The sequence below is a fragment of the Drosophila navojoa genome, chromosome 5 (genome assembly GCF_054131105.1).
Source record: "Drosophila navojoa isolate 15081-1374.11 chromosome 5, UAZ_NAV_1.0, whole genome shotgun sequence".
NCBI lineage: Eukaryota > Metazoa > Arthropoda > Insecta > Diptera > Drosophilidae > Drosophila > Drosophila navojoa.
Genome location: NC_142893.1, coordinates 24,422,944 through 24,441,802, shown reverse-complemented (window position 1 = coordinate 24,441,802; position 18,859 = coordinate 24,422,944). Strand labels below are relative to the sequence as shown.

Genomic DNA, 18,859 nt, shown 5'->3' with positions numbered 1-18,859 from the left:
TAGAGTCTAAGACAAGAAGCCGCAATAAATGAATTCTTAAAAAAAATAAAAATAAAAAAAATATTAAGTTCCTGCAATAGACTTTGCTATTTTGGATGATTACGAATGGAAGTTCCCAAGACAAGCACATCATATCATCAGAGATACATGCGAATCAAAACAGAAGTACGGTTGACCTTACGAAAAACCCTGACCTTGGCCACATTGAAACTCAGAAAACCAAACTGTTTCCTATTGGGCTTATCAGTTTCAGTTCTTAGTCCCTCATTAGCTATGCTGCATAATAAGAGTTGATACCATGAATCTTGATTCTCTTTGCAGCAATGCTCAGTGCCTTCCGTAACCCACTCACTAAGTACGCTTTTGGAGATTACATATAAGATTTTATAAAAGAACTTGCCTTTTATGATTTCAGCAGTACCAAGATTTTGCTGACTCTAAATTTAAATTGTTACATATGTATAGAAATGCCTTCCTATAACGCGAGTAGGCAAACCAATTTTCAATTCTTTATCACTTCATATGAATGCGCTGTATTTCGGATTTGTCATGCCACCAGTAGGCAAACGGATGGACAGTAAGACGCACTTAACAAAAAGAAGGAAATCAATTCACAATCATATCGCTATGTGAATGACATTCAAGTCAACTTGAACATTCTATTCCAAAGCCAAAAGTTATCCGTCGGTATTCAAGTACTGCAATGCGTTACTAACACAAACACACATCTGTTCACACCTGAGGGATGCATACCCACATATATATACACGCTCAAATATGGTAAGCAATCCAGGAGACTGTGTATGTCTCATACCATTTCCACCAAGTTCTGAATGCCCATCATATGACGTCTATCCCATTTACAATCAGCAGTCGAACAGAAATCGAAGTTTCGCTCAGCACTAAGGCTCGAAAGCAATCCACAATGTCTATGTCTATAAGTCTGTTGATGTCATCCCTGTTCCAACTAACTGTTGAACCGAATCTACAAAGTCTGTGTATCTTAATTTTTCACTTACCAATCTGAATGTTCAAGATATGACGTCTTTAAAATTTACAATTAGCAGTCGAACAGAAGACAAAGGTAAGCTCCTGGTTAGAGAATTGATCTTGATACATTTATTGAGTTTCGCAAATGTTAGTAAACAAACAGTCACATCAGCCAAGCTTTCTTCGTAGTGTCAAATCGGATGTTAAAGCCTTGCAGTAATATTTGTATTTGTGTCAGTATTTAATAGGTTTTTGCTTACATTATATATACACAATTATTTAAGATTTGTACAGGAAGTAAAACAAAACACGAAAACCAAATTAAGCCTAGGCCCACAGAGAGGTGCCGCTCTGCGAAGTTTCTCGAACCGTAGCATTACACAAGGAGTATATCAGACCCAGAGCCATTCGGTTATCAAGAAACTCTGTGAAGAGATATAGTTGAAGAAGAATTTCAGCAAGATGATCTATTTACAATATTGTTGCTTCTTCGTTGATTTGCGCATTGGCACGTTCATTATAGCGGCCAGTGAAATTCTAATGGATATTTGCTTCGGATTACTCATAGCAGTATATGGCGAGTCGGGTGAGTTCTCTGATTTGAGCTAAATGAACAGACTTCATTACTTCATTAACGGCATTTATTCAGGATCACCCGATCTGTGCCATAAATTATTTATTGCATTCATGATTTTGCATTTGATTAGCGCTGTGTGCCTCTTGATTGGCGCTATAAAGGTTTGTAATATCTATCTAGTATAGCGCGATATATGTAATATATGTATTTTTTTTTAGTTGCGTCCGGGATGCATGCTATTCTATATACTGATGACTATGGTCAAAATATTGGCCATGATCATACTGATTATATCGGACATAATACTGCTTATCTGGATACCAGTTATAATCATCTATGTGATTATGTTTGGTAAGCTGCACATACACACACACGCACACACACACAATTATATATATTCTAAATATATGTCTGCTCTTTCCATGTAGTGCTTGGGATATATTTCTGGTTTGTCACCTATTCGTTTTACGCTGCACTGGGCGGTAGCCTATTCATCTGAGTTACCAGTCGACGGCTGCCAGTAGATTATCGTTGTGATGAAATTGTAATGTGGACGTCAATTATATTGCCTTGCCTTAGCAATCATGTCTAAAGCAATACAAATAAAATTTAATACTCCACAAAAATTGATAAGTGTTATTATTGTTATTATTGCTTATATTATTGAAAAAATCTTCCTGCCCGTCCGCTCATTCGTGTGCATTCAAATCATTTCGCCGCTATTGAAGACTTGCAAATTAAAAAATATATACTGATACCTCTTCTGATTAGGTATAAGATTTTCCCGACACGCCATTTTCCGTACTGTTTATCTCATAAATTAGATTTTACTTGGATTAATATCTGAGAATTCTATGATAGACATCCTTGATGCTTAACAGTTATGTTCATTAAGTTCCAATAAATTCATAAAAATATTTTCAGGTCTACTGAAATTATGTGTAAAAAGTTTTGAACATAATTATTTATTCCTCAGTCGGTAGAGTCCGACTGCAACATTATTATTAATGCTAACATCAGCTGAACGATGGTTCTTCTAAAAAAATTTTGTTGTGTTCTTAAGTTGCGAACGGGCTGTTATCTAATTGCCGTCGTCGATTTGATCATTAATTTGAATATTATAATATTCAGCGGAGGTAATATCGCATGTATATTTATATATATATATATATATATATATATATATATATATATATATATATATATATATATATATATATATATATATATATATATATATATATATATATATATATATATATATATATATATATATAGTCTTCACAGAAAAAAAATTCAAACAAGTTGAGCGCGGTATGGCCATTTGTCATTGCATTGGATGTACCATGCTGATCATCGGAGCTATTGTTGTAAGTTTGCATCCGGTTTCACCCGTTTACTTTTATCAATTCGTTTCCATAGCAATCAACGGTATTGCTGACATTCTTTCTAATCACATGTTTGGTCAATTCGTGCATTTGTGTGATAATGATCATAATGCTATCGATTCATTTCAAAGTCCGCAACATAATTATAATTGTTGCGAGCACCATTACAATATGTGAGTACCGAAAGCCAACGACTCTTCTAAGTGAGCCACTAATAAGTGAGTTTTCATTTATACTTATATACGATTTACAGTTTGGAACATTTATTGCTGGATCCTTGTCTTCTCATACTATCGGAAGATAAGCACGACGAACTCAGGGAATGCGTAAATATACTATAAGATCAACAATCTTTTTTCTAGTTTTACAGTACATTGCGTGAAAGTACAGGAAGGATTGTGGATCTTATGGTAGAGTTTCGGGTACTCGTATATTTGCGAAATTATTAAGCTAAATAAATTGAAAGTTACAATAAGAGGTCAGAGTTACAAGTATGAAAATAAAATAAACTACTACCTAAGCTATTTGTAGATATTTTCTATGCAAAATATCCTCCAAATGAATGCGTGTTATAGTCAGTATACAGTCTCTTTTGCTTATTGGCTCTAGGTCCGTGTACAAGTAATACGATTTGTTTATATCTTCGACATGATCACAAGGCAAGAATATGTTCAATACTTGACGGTAACCATTTCCAATTCAAACAACATTCCACTGGCTACGGATGATACTGGGCGACCCCTGCAATGAAGGCAATATTTATTATACAACGCATAGAAGCGAGGAACTGCTTATTTGATATAGACCTGTGCCAAGTCGCAACATCTTTAAATATTAACTGAGGCCGCTCAAACGTAATCACCAAAAACATATTTGGTGGTCATCGTACTGGTTACCGATGGTACTTGACTACCCCTGAAATGAAAACAACATTGTTTAATTACAGAGAAAAACTATGAAGCAGACTTACTGAGTATAGCTTTTGACCAAATTCATCACATCTTTCATAATAGCTTCAATGTCCACATTTGGTTTCGTCTTTAATGTATCACACAGTATTTGTATAAAGGGCGTGCCGGTGTCCAAGCGATAGGAAACGTACCCCTCATAGGTACTGTAGCACTTGAGAATCTCGCTGGGATTACCATGTGGCTGCGTGTGAAGAGTAACGTAATAGTAATAATAATTGATTGACCACAATATTTACATTACCTTGATGGCGTCTGTTTTGAATTTGCCCAACTCCCTGGAGCCCTTGCACGCTTGCACGAATAGGATCTTTGGCTTGTTGGTCAACGTCTGATTGCGCAATATTGGAAATATTATATCATCATCCAACTTGTAGTCCCCATCCTTGGCGGCTATCGTTTCATATCGCTGACCGTGACTCAATATGACCAACACCAGTGCTGAACGATCCTCAAAGCTTTTTTGTTCCACTACAAATCGGAATTGGAATTAGAATTGCAGATAACATAATCTCGTTTCGAGAATGATGACATTGACGATGATTATGACACCATTACCATCATCACCAACATGTTTCTAATGATGATAATATTAATATAGTGATCATGTTTGCTATACTCGTAATTGTTATATTTTTTAAAAAACTATCGACTAACAATTTTTACCATGCTATCCGAACAAAAAATGGATCAAATGCACTCAATATTGGCAAGTTTCTAACCCACAATTCTATGACGAGCTTCGCCTTAGCAGGACCCCCACTTTTCTTCAAAATTTCACAGTTGAATAGAAATTGTAAAGTCATTCACGCATTTACTATATGTGTATTTGACATACAAATTATAGAACTTGGTTTATTTTCAAAATATATCAAAAATAATAAGAAGGAAGGCTCTAGTCGAGACTGCTCGACTAGGAGATACCCTGAACCCTCCAAGCTGATATTCTAATCATTCTGTACTTCTTTTATGCACATATGCATCTACACTCTCGCATAAGCCCGCGCTCTGCTAACTGAGCAACAAGCAGCGACTGCGCTTTGGCTGCGCTGCAGTGCGGACAATATTATGTGAATTTTTATACCCTGAACCCATTGAAAATGGGAAATCAGGGTATAATGGTTTTGTGTAAAAGTATGTAACGGGCAGAAGGAATCATCGTAGACCCCATAAAGTAAATATATTCATGATCTGGACGACAAGCTGAATCCGTCCGTCTGTATGAGTGCGTCGATCTCAGAAGATACAAAAGCTAGAGAGCTGAAATTTTGTGTGCATACTCGTGTATACCATACGCAGGACGAGTTTGCTTTATTTTTTCGATAACCCATCCGATAACTTTTTTATCGAGAATAATCGAAAATTTGATTTTGTTTTTTGAGCCTCATTTGAACACTATTAGACCTGGAAACTTCAGATCTATATGTATATACATATGATGAATACCAACATTTTGTAATCAACAGATTTTGGATACCACGCCCCCTTCGCCCCCAATTTGCAAAAAACGTATTTCAAGTAGTAGAGACTTGTGCTTTGGAATGTACACACATTTTGACTATATGATTACGCTCTGAATTCAATTTCATTAATATTGTATGTTTACAAAAGAAGTTATTCACCAAGTAAATTTTCATACTATTACTCACACTGCAACGCAGCCCAAGCGCAGTCGCGCTCTCAGCTCTTATATCTTCTGAGATCTCGGCGTTCATACGGACAGATGGACGGACGGACGGACGGACGGACAGACAGACGGACAGGGCTATGTCAACTCAGCTCGTCGTGCTGATTAAGAATATATATACTTTATGGGGTCTGCGATGATTCCTTCTGCCTGTTACATACTTTTTCACAAAAACAATATACCCTGATTTCCCATTTTCATTGGGTTCAGGGTATAAGAATCCATCTATTAAATGACTAAAATTGTTATTAATTTCTCAACCAATTCATCGAATCGACTCATTTGAATCGAAATCGAAATCTCTTGAGCCTTAAGCCTTTTTGGGGACGCGTTATCTATGTAGTTCGTTTATTGAACCTATCAATTTGGACTCACATTTTTCCACTGTGTTTCTGATATCATTTACCGTTGGATTCGTCACGGTCTTCACTTTACACTTGAGTAGTGTGCCAAAGGTTTTCTCCAACGATTCGACATCCTTGGCGCTTCCCGAACGGAACTCATTGCTGTTGTCGAAACGCTCATTGTTGAAAATGATAACCTCTGCAGGCTTCAGTTTTTTCTTCGGAACCGGCTTGACTTTAGGTATTGGGCCATACCCGGACTTTGTTGGATTCATTTCCCCATGGGCATCCAAGGTGCTTGTAGTGCTTAGGGATGATTTAAGCGCGCCTCCTTTAATTGGATTAAGGCTTATGAAAGGCTTTCCAACTGTTGTTTTTGGGGTCGACAGTGTGGACTTTGTACCAAGAACAGCGCTGCTTGTGGTAGGCTTCGACATCACGGAGCTCGCCGATGAATGTTTCGGGAGCACAAGGCTAGTTGTTGTGGGCCTGGACGAAAAAGAACTGCTACCCGAAGTCTTGGGCAGCGCTGACGGCGTAACTACCGAGGGCTTAGAAAAAGCAGAGCCGATTCCAGTGGTCGTCTTTGATGCATACGGCGATACATAGGTTGAATCGATTGGCTTCAGCGCGAATGGCGACACATAAGGCTTGTATGCAGACGAGCTGGCACTAGAAGTTGAGGCAGTCGTCTTGGGCGGCCAGCTAGTCTTGCTGCTGGGGCTCAGCACCACCCGGTGGGTTTCCACATGCTGAGTGACAGTGCGTCCCTTCTTCTGCGACACAGATGTTTGCTCCGACTTGACCAGAGTGCTGGATCTCCTGGCCTCCGCATTGGGCTTGAACGAAGTGGTCGAACGCAAAGCCACACCATTCAGACTAGTTGGACTAACGCGTTTGTTGCTGCTGCTTGTCGTTGTGGAGGTCGAGGAGCTACCAGCCCGGCTGCCCGTCCTCAGCTGTGCCATCAACTCCTCCAGTTCGGCAGGGCTCGGCGTGCGGCGCGTTATCATTTCCGTCACACACGCTTTCTGGCTGTGAGTCACTGTCTGTGTGGTCGACCGGTACGTTACTGTATTTGCGTTGCTATCAATGATCGTGGAGCTCTGCACAGCCGTGTTGGTCGTCACGCTGGCAGCGCTCTTCGTCTGCACCCGAGTGCGTGGATCCTGCCGCGCCAGGGCCTGGTCGTTATTGGAATCCGAGCTGGCGCTATCATCGGTGGACTTCTTTTTGCTAAATAAGCCCATTGCCACCTTCTCGCTTTCGCTCACAAACCTTTTGGTATCGTACTGACTCCGCGCCACTCTCCCTCTCACTCTGGCGCTCTCTACTTAACTCTTTTTCTTTTTTCTTTTCTTAATCGCAATGCGCGTGACGCGTTCTGTACTCGTTGCCGTTCTGAGAGAAACTGAACGCCAAACAAGCTTTTGCACCGATAGCGCAGCTTTGTTTAATAAGTTTCGTTGAGTTTATTCACCTACGTCGTGGGCCGCAGAGGAGTGTAAAGGGTGCATCTAAAATATCCCCATAACAGCTGGGCCGATTATTAATCACACGCAGAGCGTTATCAATGGGAGAATGGGAAAGTTTCCTCGCCTACGGGCATCCCATACCTCACCAAATCCAAAATCTGTAAAATATGAATAAATAAAGTACATATAGGACTGTTCTTACAGTTTTTATCCACTGACCCAATAAAAGAAAGCTTAATAAATGAACTGATTATATGAATTCCTCAATCATAATTTATTATAAAGACAAGTACGCACATTTGGCAATCGGCATATAAACCGGCTTCCGGGTTATACGAACATATAAGTTATATGTCATTGGGCTAGTCAAAAGGCAAAAGCTCCCTCAACATGGTGGAAGTGCTTTAAGCGATAAACGCTTGCGCATGAAAGTTTTTGCTACGTAGATACATACATATATATGTATGTATGCATCTGTGCATACATACATGTCTGTATATGGACATACACTGCTGTTTCAAATGACTTGTTGGACACTTCCCATAGCAATCTCATTAAATAAAATAAAAAAATTTGAAGACGTGCATTAAACCAGCATATGTATATAAATACATCTGGACCTACATACATATATACATATATGAATTTGGGGGCTCTCTTTGTTTATTGTTTGTCATTGTCTCCATTGCTCGCCCAACGACAACAACACGAAATCAAATTTCCAAGAACATCCATGATACGCGCGCGCGTAATAAATAATAATAATATAAAAAAAGTTCAAAAGCACCGTAAACAAACAAAAAACCTAATTTGCAGCTTTGTCGTTTTTTTTTTGCGTCACTCTTCCTTCTCTCTCAACCTACATACATGTACATATGTATGTACATTTCTCTCTCGAGATCAGCATATTCATGCACAGGTAGCCTATCAACACCTGTGCCCTAAACAGTTTACGTTTACAGGTGACGTAAGCAGCGGACAACTTTCATTGAGATAATTTTAGATGAGTAACGAGTGCAATCGCGCCTGATAAAAGAATTCCATCCGGCAAATACACAATCGCCATGCAGAGAGCCGTTAAAGCTAATCAAGGTCATCTTTAATGCCATAAACCGCCAAAGTTCCCACAAAGTCTACGAGCCGTAAAGGAAAAATAAAAATATCTTTATTGATGGATTGACTGATTGAGTTATTCCTGCATTGATAAGAGATTCGCCTAGCACCTACTGCTGTACAGTAAGTCAATGGAAGATGCCTGGCGACAGCTAGATTATATCTTGCACATGCTCAGATAAAATCTTCAAAAGCATATTTAGTAGTCATTGTACTAGTTGTCAACGGTACTGGGCAATCGCTGTAATAGAGACAAAATCCATTAGCACTCAGAAAGGCGTGATTCCATAGGCTAATTAGACTCACTGGATAGAGTCCATAACACCCTGTGTGACTTCGCTTACAATACTCTCAATATCAACATTCGGATTGGACCTTAGCGCATTACAGAGCTCACGAATAAAGGGCGTACCAATGGGATTCCGATAGGACTCATAGTCGCAATAGCACTTTAATACGTCGCGGAGGATTATAGTTGCTCTATCAATGGCACTCATACTACTTTAACTGACAGCGACCGTTGCATTGGAAAGATTGTGATATTACATTTGAGTCTACCAAAAGTTGTCATCAAATGCCCGATGTCGTCGATGCTGCCAGAATGGAACTTGTTGTCATTGTCAAGGCGCGAATTATTGAAGATGACAACCTCTGCGGGCTCCAGCGTTTTCTGATCGGCTTTGGGTATTAGGTGACTTGCCGCATGTATCTGGATGGAACTTTCTTGGCTTTGTTGAAAATATTTGGGTACGGCACCAGTCCTAGGATTATGGCTTGCAAAGGGCTTTGCATCGGTGGTCCTTTCGACCGTGTCATGGGGGGATGTCCTTGGCTTTCGGGCATAGGCATTTGAAAAAACTCGACTCTAGCTTCGCCCGACTGACTGGGATTCACCATCAGAAAAGCGTCGCTATCAATTGTCGCCGAGTTCTATCGCCCCATACGGTGTAGGCTTTATCAAAGGTTATCTTATTTCTAGAAACCATTTTATTATTCCTTCTGTACCCGTTTCATGCTCTTTTCTCGCCCGTTCTCAAGTGCACTTGAGGCTATGCCTTCCAGTCACGAAGACGTTCCTGAAGAAACTGACTGGGCGAGCAAGCTTTTGCAGAGTGGAGGAGCTTTGTGCGTTAACTTTCGTTGAGTTTTATTCAATTCTTGCTCTCTTGTGCAACGGCGACTGCAGCTGTGGAGGGTCTGTACATGGTAAATGCCTTCTGTGCAGGTATGCCAGATCATTACTCATACTTATTGTCATCAGAGAGCAGAGAAATGCCCGGGTACGGGAAAACCAATACTGATACATACATTTTATGCATGTAAATATATACATAAATAAATGATACTGTTATTTTTGTATTGATTGAATGAATGAACGTATTCAATGTCCATATTACTAAATCTCATTAGTTCGGACGAACGTGCGTTAATTAATTTGATTAACATACGTACGTACGTAAAATTATTAGGTCGTCTATTATGAAAAATATGTATGTATGTAGTATGTATGTATATATTCATATAAAAGTATACAAACGTATCCGTACATCTGAGTTAGTTAGGTAAAATCATATGGGTTGAAGTTGGCATTTATATTATTAGCCTTTTAAATATGCGAGAGCTTTCGAGATACGCGCGCATATTAATAACAAGAAAAAACAGATCAAAAGCTCTTTTCAGAAACAGAATGCGTGTGGTAGCTTTAACGCTCTTTACATTTTTCTTAAAAAGCTCTCGCATTCTCTTTCCGTCTAGCTCTCCCTCTTCCTATCACTCACACACACAGACTCTCTCTCTCTCTCTCACTCTCTCTCTCTCACTCTCTCTCTCTCTCTCTCTCTCTCTCTCTCTCTCTCTCTCTCTCTCTCTCTCTCTCTGTCGCTCTAGGTGTTTAGCTGCAGTGCGCCTCGTTCTTAGCTGTGTTTATTGATTTTCAGTTGCCGGCGTCTTGATATGCACTCAGAAGTACACAAACTTACTAATACACATGCAAGGCGAAGCTATCGTCCACAGCACTACGATGTTGGTGAATCGTTTTAGAAATTTCAGTGCACTGCCAAGCGTAGCATCGTGCGGTACATTATTGTCAACAATTGTGTCCTAAACAAGTAACGGTTACAGGTAGCGTAAACAGCTGACAAGTGTTTCAGGGAAAACGTCGCGGCAACAAAAATTTCTTGCCGGTATTGGGAGAGAATTTCCTGATGCCAAACGAGTGCAGCTATTCTGGACGATAAGATAACTCCAACGGGCTTGCAAAGCGCAATCGGCTTATCACCGGCTAATGCAGACTCGCCATGCAGATAACCTTTGAAATCCATCAAGGCCACGTTTAATGGCCCAAGCCGCCAAAGTTCCCATTAAGTCCATACAATATAAATGTGCTGAATTGGCAAATAATGCGACGCTGTCATAAATAATGAAAAGTTAAACGAGCAAAAAAAACATATTAATACATTGATTGATCGATCGATTGATTGATTCATTCCTTGGCGGTGTTCCGTTAAAAGATCTGTAAAGCAGCTACTGGTATAGATTACGTCAATCGAAGATGCCGTGAAACGTTAAAAGCCCAAGTGATGCATGCTTACAAATAGCCACTGTATCAACATGCAACAATTTGTATCAATTGGCAACAATTGCATGCGCCTTAACAGACATGCATCTTAAACAAGCATAGATAGATCAGATCTCAGACCGGATTCCCGATCAAACAAGAATATATTCCAGTAATTGCTCTGGCGCCAAGAATATAAGTAAATTAATAAATATATGTATGTATGTATTTATAACTTAATAGAAATGCTTGTTACTGACCACTGGATCATGAAAATAATATTTTTATAATCTTTTTAAATTCATGAATGCATTTTTAAATTATTATGATATATATTTAAACTAAAGAGTTTACAGAAAACAATTAAAAGTAGTATTATGAACTTTAATTAACTAATTGCAAGTTTCAAGACATAAACCAGATATTCAGATAAGAAAAGCGAAGTACTGAATAAATACATAATGCTGGCGATTTGACGATTTAAAATGCCATAATTTGTATACATATTAACATTTGCTAAGTTAGCACTAAAATCAATTCACATCAAATATCAACAATACGAATACGCAATAAGAGACTAGATGTTCCAATAAGAAGAGGAAAAAGAGAGCCTTTTGCTTGTGCGGCGACGTCATACGCTCAGCTGGGGATGCCCATCAAGCACTCACTCACCTACACGCACACACACGCTCGCCTATAAACTCTCTCTCTCTCTCTCTCTCTCTCTCTTTCTCTTTCTCTTTCTGTCCCTTTGTAAACGTGCATTAGACAGTCAGTGCAGTGCACTTGCTAGTGTTGCCAGCCACATTACAGAGATATCCAGTTTTGACTTAATGCCGTTTCTCTCACCATTGCATTGCAATTCATTTCACGTCCGAAGGGCAATTGGTTAGTTTTTGTTTTTTGTACACAATACAGATTCCTCAACGTTCTCTCATTACTGAGTTCATCACTAGAGCCAAAAAACACTTCACGCTGTTTCTATATTTATTTAAGTGAAGAGTGAAATACGGGACAGACGCACACGTGACCGTCGGCGGCGAATCACGAAAGTAACTGGATTTCTTTTTCGCACAAGTTACGTTAAACTCTACAAAAGTACGTTGGCCAATTCAAAAAATCGACAAACATCGACATCAGATTGAGAATGGCACAATCAGACGCTGCGATGGACTTCGACGAGATACTCAGCCAAATTGGCGAGTTTGGACGGTACCAGAGAGTGAACTATTTGCTCATCTGTCTGCCGGTGCTCTTTGCGGCCGCGAACAGTCTGTCGTATGTATTTACGGCCGGCACGCCGAAGTACCGCTGCCGCATCGAGGAATGTGAGGTGAACAGACAGCCGTATTACCAGACCGATTGGCTGGACGTGGCCATTCCGGGCTCAAGGGACAAGCACGGCTATTTCACGCCCACAGACCCATGTGTGCGCTTTGCGGCAAACGATAGCCTCCTCCACCAGTGGGACACATGCAACGCCTCATGGTTTCTGCCCCAGCAGACGGAACGCTGCCAGCAGTTCGTCTATGACACTGGCGAGTACACCATTGTCCAGGACTGGCAGCTAACGTGCAAGGAGAACGCCTGGAAGCTGGCCTTCGTCGGCACCACCCACTTCGCCGGGCTGGTGATCGGCACCGCCCTCTTTGGCTATCTTGCCGATCGGTGAGTCATGGCTAGGGACCTTCCCGCTACATTATTACTATTACTACTATTATTAGTTAACCCCACTCCCGTTGCACACATTTGATTTCTTACAGATTCGGACGGAAGCTGATCTTTCTCTTCTGCACCATTTTTATGGGCTTGACGGGCATCGGACAGGCGCTGGCCTGGGACTATTCCAGCTTCCTGGTCTTCGCCTTGCTCAATGCAGTGGGCACATCCGGTGTCTATCCGCTGGCCTTCATCATAGGCGTGGAAATGGTGGGGCCACGCAAACGCGAAATGACCTCCATTGTACTCAACTATTTCTATGCGGTGGGCGAGGCGCTCCTGGGCCTCGCCGCCTGGTTGCTGTCCAATTGGCAGATTCTGCAATATGCGCTCTCTGTGCCGCCGCTATTCTTCGTCGTTTACTTCTGGTTGGTGCCGGAGTCGGTGCGCTGGCTGCTGGCGCGCAACGAGCACGTCAAGGCGGGCAACATCATCAGGCGGGCGGCGCACGTTAATCAGCGCGAGCTCTCCCTGGAGCTGATGGCCAGCTTGAAGCAACAGCAGCTGGATGCCGCGGACAACAACTCCGATAAGCAGGAGCGATTGCAGGTGCAGCAAAAGCAACGCGAGATCTGGCCATCCGTGAAGCAGGTGTTTAGCTCCAGAAAGCTGATTGGACGCTACGTTATCCTGCTGTTCATATGGTATTGTCTATTCCTATCAGATGCCAGCTATCCCTCTAATCACACATGCATTCCCTAGGGCTGTCAATGCCATTGTCTTCTATGGGCTCTCGCTGAACTCGACCAACCTCAGTGGCAACAAATATTTGAATTTCGCACTGGTCTGCCTGATCGAGATACCCGGCTATAGCTTGGCCTGGGTACGTTATGATTGTGTTATACTATGTGCAAACATATGTATGCCGTATATACATACATACGTACCTATTTATATATTTTCGGTCTTTCTTGAATTGTCGCACCCAAAATAGTTGTGCCTGCGTAAACTCGGACGTCGTCTGGCGTTGTCCGGCTCGCTGCTGCTGTGCGCCGTCACGTGCGCAGCCAGCGGCTATCTGACAACAGGTATGTTACCGATATATATGTACATATACATATACATATACATATACTTATAATAATATATATATTTATCCTAACGCTCCTAACATGCCTCCTGCACAGTCTGTGACGATAAACAGAAACGTAAAGAAACCCTTGAAAATGTCTAATTTAAACAGCGAAACCGCTATGAACAAATAATTCTAATTGACTTTTACAAATCTTTCAAATATTTGGATTAGATCATTTTAAACAATTTCGAAATCGGAGATTTATTTGTTCAAAATAGTTTTGACTGTGTTTCAAATACTTAATATTTGATTTGACTACATACATATCTATTTAGCTTTACCCACATAACAAATGCGCTTCATCGATTTTCATACTTACATACATCTTGATCCACAGGTGCCAATTGGCTGATCGTAACGCTCTTTTTGACGGGTAAACTGGGCATTACCTCGTCGTTTGCCGTCATTTACACGTATACGGCGGAAATGATGCCTACGGTTAGAAATGATCAATATTCAGATACTTATGGCTCAGCTGATCATTTTTTCCTTTCATTCTCTTTCAGGTCATACGCAGCGGAGGAGTCGGAGTAATGTCCACTTTTGCACGTTTCGGTGCCATGCTGGCGCCCTTTGTGCCCTTGCTGGTTTGTGTTCAACTATGCTATCGAAAAATCGTATTGCAATTAAATACTGACTACTATTACCTATTTTAGGGAAGCTACTACGAGCCGTTGCCCTTGCTATTATTCGGGGCAATTTCAATGGTGGCAGGCCTTTTGTCGTTGCTGCTGCCAGAAACCTTTCACAAGAAGCTGCCCGACACGGTGAGTCACGCAATGTTATCTTTCTCTATATGGAACCTATGCTCATACATGTTTCTCTATAGGTTGCCGAGGCGATTGCCTTGGGCAGCAAGACTCGTGCTCTGAACGTAAACGACCATTGCACATCCTCCAACGGACAACATGAGTCCATAATTGGATGAGGCGTACCCTGCAGACAATATTTTCCCATTTAGTACAAAGCACTAGTAGAAGCATTAGACTTGTTAGTTATTTTTATGTAGCACTTGAATTTTTTTTAGTACGTACGTACATATGAATCTTAGATATTAGTAAGTGCCTTTATAATTTGCTTTACAATACTCGATGTTCGTTGACGAGCAAATCGTTTAATTTTTTGCTATGTAGCTCAAGTTATTATTTTTTAAAATTGTAAACTATATTAAATTTTTTGTATGTACACATTTTTATAATCGAAACGGAAAAATAATCATTTACACACGATTCGCATCATTGTCCAAAGAGACCCTCGAATAGAAGAGGGTCTGTTACAACTCCAAAACGATGCAGCAGCTTGTAGCGCTGCTTCTCATCGGTTCGCAGGCAGATGGGCTGATAGAAGCCTAAACGTCGCTTGCTCTTTGGCTCCCAATCTGGCAGCAAATCCTCGATATCGACGAGCGATTCTTTGCGTCGTCCCCAGAAGTCTACGTAGGCAAGCTTCAACTGATCCTCCTGATTGTTGATGTAGATGAAGCCGATCATGTTTGAGGTCACATAGCTGCCCAGCGAGAGTGTCATCAGACCGGAGACGCCGATGGCTGCATAAATACCTAACGCCTCGCCCGAGACTTGACCCCCATGTTGCAAAGCAAGAATGAGCGGTGTTCCAGCCGCAATTACAACTGCCTGATAGACTTTAAGGCGGTTGAATGCAGCTACTAGTCGAATTAAGGGTAACCGATATATGGGTCGCCAATCAGTGAAGGCAGCTCCCAAAGGCGAGGATCCCCCGGCAATTGTTGTTGTTGACGTTGGATTTTGTTTTGTTGCATAGTGTCGGCTTTTGACCATACAATATGACACGGGGAATTTCAGGAATTGTGCACTATACAAGCGTTGCAGCACTGCAAAACATGAATTCTATATTATTACATAGTTAAATTTTATATTTTTGTTTATATAAAAATAAAAACTCACTTGTTGTGGGGCTGTTAGATGAACGCTATTGCTCGCTGTTAAGCTCACGCACATTGGTGCTGCTACACTCAATTTGGCGCTGTTAACATAATATTAAAAATAGTTATCGATATGTTTACACGAAGCAACTGGTTACACGACTGTTCAATTTCCAAATATAACTGTCACCATATATGAAAAGTTCAAAAGTAGAAAGAAATGGTTGGCTAACAAAGCGTAGCTTAAAGTAGTTAAGCAGTGAATCTCTTAGCTGAGCTTTTGAGAGCCCATACATAAGCTACGTGATACGTGGAATTTTTTACAAAAAGAGTATACACTGAGCACTGAGCATTGTTTAATAATAGATCCGATGATGAGCGACACAGCCCAGAGCGTTCAAAACTATTATTCCTCAGTACGAGTCGACAACGGCGCATAGCTCGTTGCTTCAACGATCGCGTGGGCGCGGATCTCTCTTGGTCAGTTACAGCATACAAATTTACATAGTATGTACTTTGCTAAAGTTATAGATTTTATTAATAATAATAAAGTATGCTGATCGAAAGTTTTTAACCACTGTGAAAAGGGATTTTTTAACGTACAGCCAATTAGCGTCTAATGCGCAAAAGGAAGCTACGAATATAAACGAATTGAAATATAATAAATGAACAACCAAACAGAAGATTAAATAACACTTCAACTAATCAATGTTTTAAGCAAACCACAATAGATTGATGTTTCGTGACAATTTGTTATTTCGTTCGATGTGTCTAACAAGCTGCAAATATTTTTAGCACGATTTTGGCGTGCTGCTGAATTGAAAATACTTTTCAAAATCTATGTATGTGAGCGTAATTACACTTACAAAAATTTCTCACAAGTGCAGTCTATTATATATTTGAATATGCCGAAAAAACGAAACAAATTAAAAAATAGGCACAATGAAAAAAACTGAAAATTTATATATACATTTGGGTTTAATTTTGAGAAAACGAATTAATTTGGATTGTTAAAATGATTTCAATGATAATCCATTTGTTCCTTACAGTAAAGCCAACTTGATATGACATTTTAAATATATAAATTTTAAATAAAATAAAAATAATTTGTATAATAGAAATAAAAACAGAAATTGCAACAAAACAAATAAATACATGTGAAGTAAAAACAATGAACAATAAACAAAAAGCAAGTATGTTTCAGTCGGGTGTTACCGGCTGCAAAATACTCCAATCGGTATACACATATTCATATGCAAATCAATATCTCAATATCAATTTAGATATCAGCAATTTAGTCGCTAATTTTTGAGTTTCTAGCTCTAATAGATAGATAGACAGATCGATGGAGTAGGAGGTTTTCAGTATCAATTATCTCAATCAACTGTATGAGATATAACCTTTTGTGGGTTTGCCACACCCCCTGGGCGTAGATTTATACATTATAGCTTTTTAGTCTTGGGTGGTCAAATGGGTACCAAATGTCAGACCCATACAGCTCAACACATATCAGAACTTAAAATATCGCTATGTGCTCAGGACCGAGAAGACGTGGACATATAATTTTTGCATCAATCTTTATAAAATTATAACATGAACTCAGCTTTAAAACCTAAGATAGTTTTACACGGTTTAACACGCCGCCAATGGAGGACTAACTAACAAGATTTCTGCCACACCGGAAAGCGCATTTTCCAATTTTCCTAGTGGAAGCCGCCAGAGGGACGGGCGGCTAAATAAATGAATAGTAATATCTAACTCTAATAATTCTCGTTTTTAGAAAGAGTTTAGGCAGCATGTCGCTGACATCGCTGGGCATAAGCGCCGGCTTCATGGTCGGCTGTTGCACTGCAGCACAGATTGCGCGTCGAGTGAGTCAGCGCCTGCTTAGCCAGGACGGTCTTGTGCCAGTGCTGATGAACGAGGCGATCGCCGCGGCGGAGCTGTGCGCCTGCTGCTTTGAGCTGATCATTGGTAAGTGGTGTGGAGCACTCGGAAATAAATACGTGATTCATTGATTTGGCTGTCAGTGGCTGACAATTTTGGCGTGGCCACCTATGCCATTTTTCTTTTTCTACTCACCATCTGGTGGGGCAAGGTGTGGGGCGACGCCTCCGCCTGCCCGTACACTCACATGGAGGATGTGCTGGAGGGACGCACCAGTTTTAAGGAAATGGCGCTGCGCACCTGGGCGGAGCTAATGGGCGGCTGCTGTGTGTATCGCATTGTGCAGGTCTTCTGGTGGCTGGAGTTCGCCGAAACGCACAAGGGACGCGCCTTCGAGGAGTGCAATGCCGACCTGCAGGTTAGTCCCTATGTGGGTGCTGCCATTGAGGGCGTGGCCACGTTGCTGTGCCGCCTCGCATCGAAGACAATCAGCGTGCAGGAGCCGAAGTTTAGTAGTTACATTGACTCCTTCATCGGAACCAGCCTTGTGGTGGCAGGTAAGTGCCCGCCCGCTTGCAAAGTGGCTTCCAGTTGCCGCCATGTCCTCTCAAAAAGTTTACGCTTTTAATTATGCCCTGCTTGCAGCCTTTAACTTCTCCGGCGGCTACTTCAACCCGGTGCTGGCCACGGCACTTAAATGGGGTTGCCGAGGCCACAGTAATCTGGAGCACATCATCGTATATTGGATTGGCGCCTGCATAGGCGCACTGCTGTCAGTACCCATTTTCAAGCTCCGTGTAGTGCGGCGCTTGCTGCTAGGCGAGGAGAAGGAAAAGCAGGCCTAACTGTGACCCATTTCTAGTGATAGGGAACCGCATACTTTTTGCTTATGCACAACTGTCAAGAGTTTTAAAATGATTGATTTTAATTGTGTTTAATCTCTGCTCAGTGGTTTAATCTTGTTATTGATAATTATAGTAAAAATGTACACGATATTTTTGTTAGCTCAAAACTTACCAAAGAATTGTTTTTATAATCCATCAAGAAATTTGAAGAGGTCGAACAGCACACAATTGTTTGTATTTTGCTATCGATAATTTGCGCCCAAAATGTACTCATGTATGTATGTAGATACAAATTCTCAAGTACGATAGCACGATTTATCGAATTTTAAAT

At 40.8% G+C, this 18,859-nt stretch overlaps 6 protein-coding genes and 1 long non-coding RNA gene across 13 annotated transcripts; 4 read left to right on the top strand and 3 right to left on the bottom strand.

The window, feature by feature from the left end:
- The first annotated feature begins 1,171 nt into the window (after positions 1-1,171).
- Positions 1,172-2,193, top strand: LOC108653765 (uncharacterized). Its single transcript, XM_018104515.3, has 4 exons — positions 1,172-1,576; positions 1,640-1,728; positions 1,786-1,918; positions 1,996-2,193. Exons 1-4 carry the CDS (start codon positions 1,453-1,455, stop codon positions 2,064-2,066), a joined length of 417 nt encoding a protein of 138 aa, XP_017960004.1. The 5' UTR covers positions 1,172-1,452; the 3' UTR covers positions 2,067-2,193.
- An 8-nt stretch (positions 2,194-2,201) lies between these two features.
- LOC108653763 (uncharacterized) lies at positions 2,202-3,430 on the top strand. 3 transcript variants are annotated; one of them, XM_089261459.1, is made up of 5 exons: positions 2,202-2,338; positions 2,492-2,703; positions 2,855-2,937; positions 2,990-3,128; positions 3,209-3,430. In XM_089261459.1, exons 2-5 carry the CDS (start codon positions 2,595-2,597, stop codon positions 3,283-3,285), a joined length of 408 nt encoding a protein of 135 aa, XP_089117585.1. In that variant the 5' UTR covers positions 2,202-2,338; positions 2,492-2,594; the 3' UTR covers positions 3,286-3,430. The 3 variants fall into 3 exon arrangements, with proteins under 3 accessions (XP_089117585.1, XP_089117583.1, XP_089117584.1); XM_089261457.1 differs by having other exon boundaries at positions 2,855-3,128; XM_089261458.1 differs by lacking the exon at positions 2,202-2,338 and having other exon boundaries at positions 2,475-2,703; positions 2,855-3,128.
- Positions 3,431-7,406, bottom strand: Damm (Death associated molecule related to Mch2 caspase). Its single transcript, XM_018104519.3, has 5 exons — positions 5,986-7,406; positions 4,168-4,394; positions 3,926-4,107; positions 3,762-3,870; positions 3,431-3,696 (listed from the first exon to the last, which is right to left on the bottom strand). The coding sequence occupies exons 1-4, from the start codon at positions 7,202-7,204 to the stop codon at positions 3,804-3,806; spliced, it is 1,695 nt and encodes a 564-aa protein (XP_017960008.1). The 5' UTR covers positions 7,205-7,406; the 3' UTR covers positions 3,431-3,696; positions 3,762-3,803.
- Positions 7,407-8,572: 1,166 nt separating this feature from the next.
- LOC149091224 (uncharacterized) lies at positions 8,573-9,728 on the bottom strand. Its single transcript, XR_016197103.1, has 2 exons — positions 8,849-9,728; positions 8,573-8,783 (listed from the first exon to the last, which is right to left on the bottom strand). It is a non-coding gene; the product is annotated as an uncharacterized LOC149091224 (long non-coding RNA).
- A 2,133-nt stretch (positions 9,729-11,861) lies between these two features.
- On the top strand, positions 11,862-16,303 carry LOC108653752 (organic cation transporter protein). Of its 2 annotated transcripts, XM_089262652.1 has the most exons (9): positions 11,862-12,767; positions 12,863-13,462; positions 13,521-13,641; positions 13,753-13,846; positions 13,946-13,966; positions 14,231-14,331; positions 14,400-14,480; positions 14,550-14,660; positions 14,723-16,303. In XM_089262652.1, exons 1-9 carry the CDS (start codon positions 12,247-12,249, stop codon positions 14,819-14,821), a joined length of 1,749 nt encoding a protein of 582 aa, XP_089118778.1. In that variant the 5' UTR covers positions 11,862-12,246; the 3' UTR covers positions 14,822-16,303. The 2 variants fall into 2 exon arrangements, with proteins under 2 accessions (XP_089118778.1, XP_017959985.1); XM_018104496.3 differs by lacking the exon at positions 13,946-13,966 and having other exon boundaries at positions 11,864-12,767.
- Positions 14,876-15,897, bottom strand: LOC108653759 (transmembrane protein 186). 2 transcript variants are annotated; one of them, XM_030387264.2, is made up of 2 exons: positions 15,819-15,897; positions 14,876-15,745 (listed from the first exon to the last, which is right to left on the bottom strand). In XM_030387264.2, coding segments are annotated over exons 1-2 (618 nt in total). In that variant the 5' UTR covers positions 15,820-15,897; the 3' UTR covers positions 14,876-15,128. The 2 variants fall into 2 exon arrangements, with proteins under 2 accessions (XP_030243124.1, XP_089118781.1); XM_089262655.1 differs by having other exon boundaries at positions 14,876-15,761; positions 15,819-15,891.
- Positions 16,152-18,581, top strand: AQP (aquaporin). Of its 3 annotated transcripts, none has more exons than XM_089262654.1 (4): positions 16,152-16,268; positions 17,556-17,770; positions 17,827-18,240; positions 18,329-18,581. In XM_089262654.1, the coding sequence occupies exons 2-4, from the start codon at positions 17,593-17,595 to the stop codon at positions 18,526-18,528; spliced, it is 792 nt and encodes a 263-aa protein (XP_089118780.1). In that variant the 5' UTR covers positions 16,152-16,268; positions 17,556-17,592; the 3' UTR covers positions 18,529-18,581. The 3 variants fall into 3 exon arrangements, with proteins under 3 accessions (XP_089118780.1, XP_017959993.1, XP_089118779.1); XM_018104504.3 differs by having other exon boundaries at positions 16,158-16,276; positions 17,577-17,770; XM_089262653.1 differs by having other exon boundaries at positions 16,166-16,303; positions 17,577-17,770.
- The last annotated feature ends 278 nt before the right edge of the window (positions 18,582-18,859 follow it).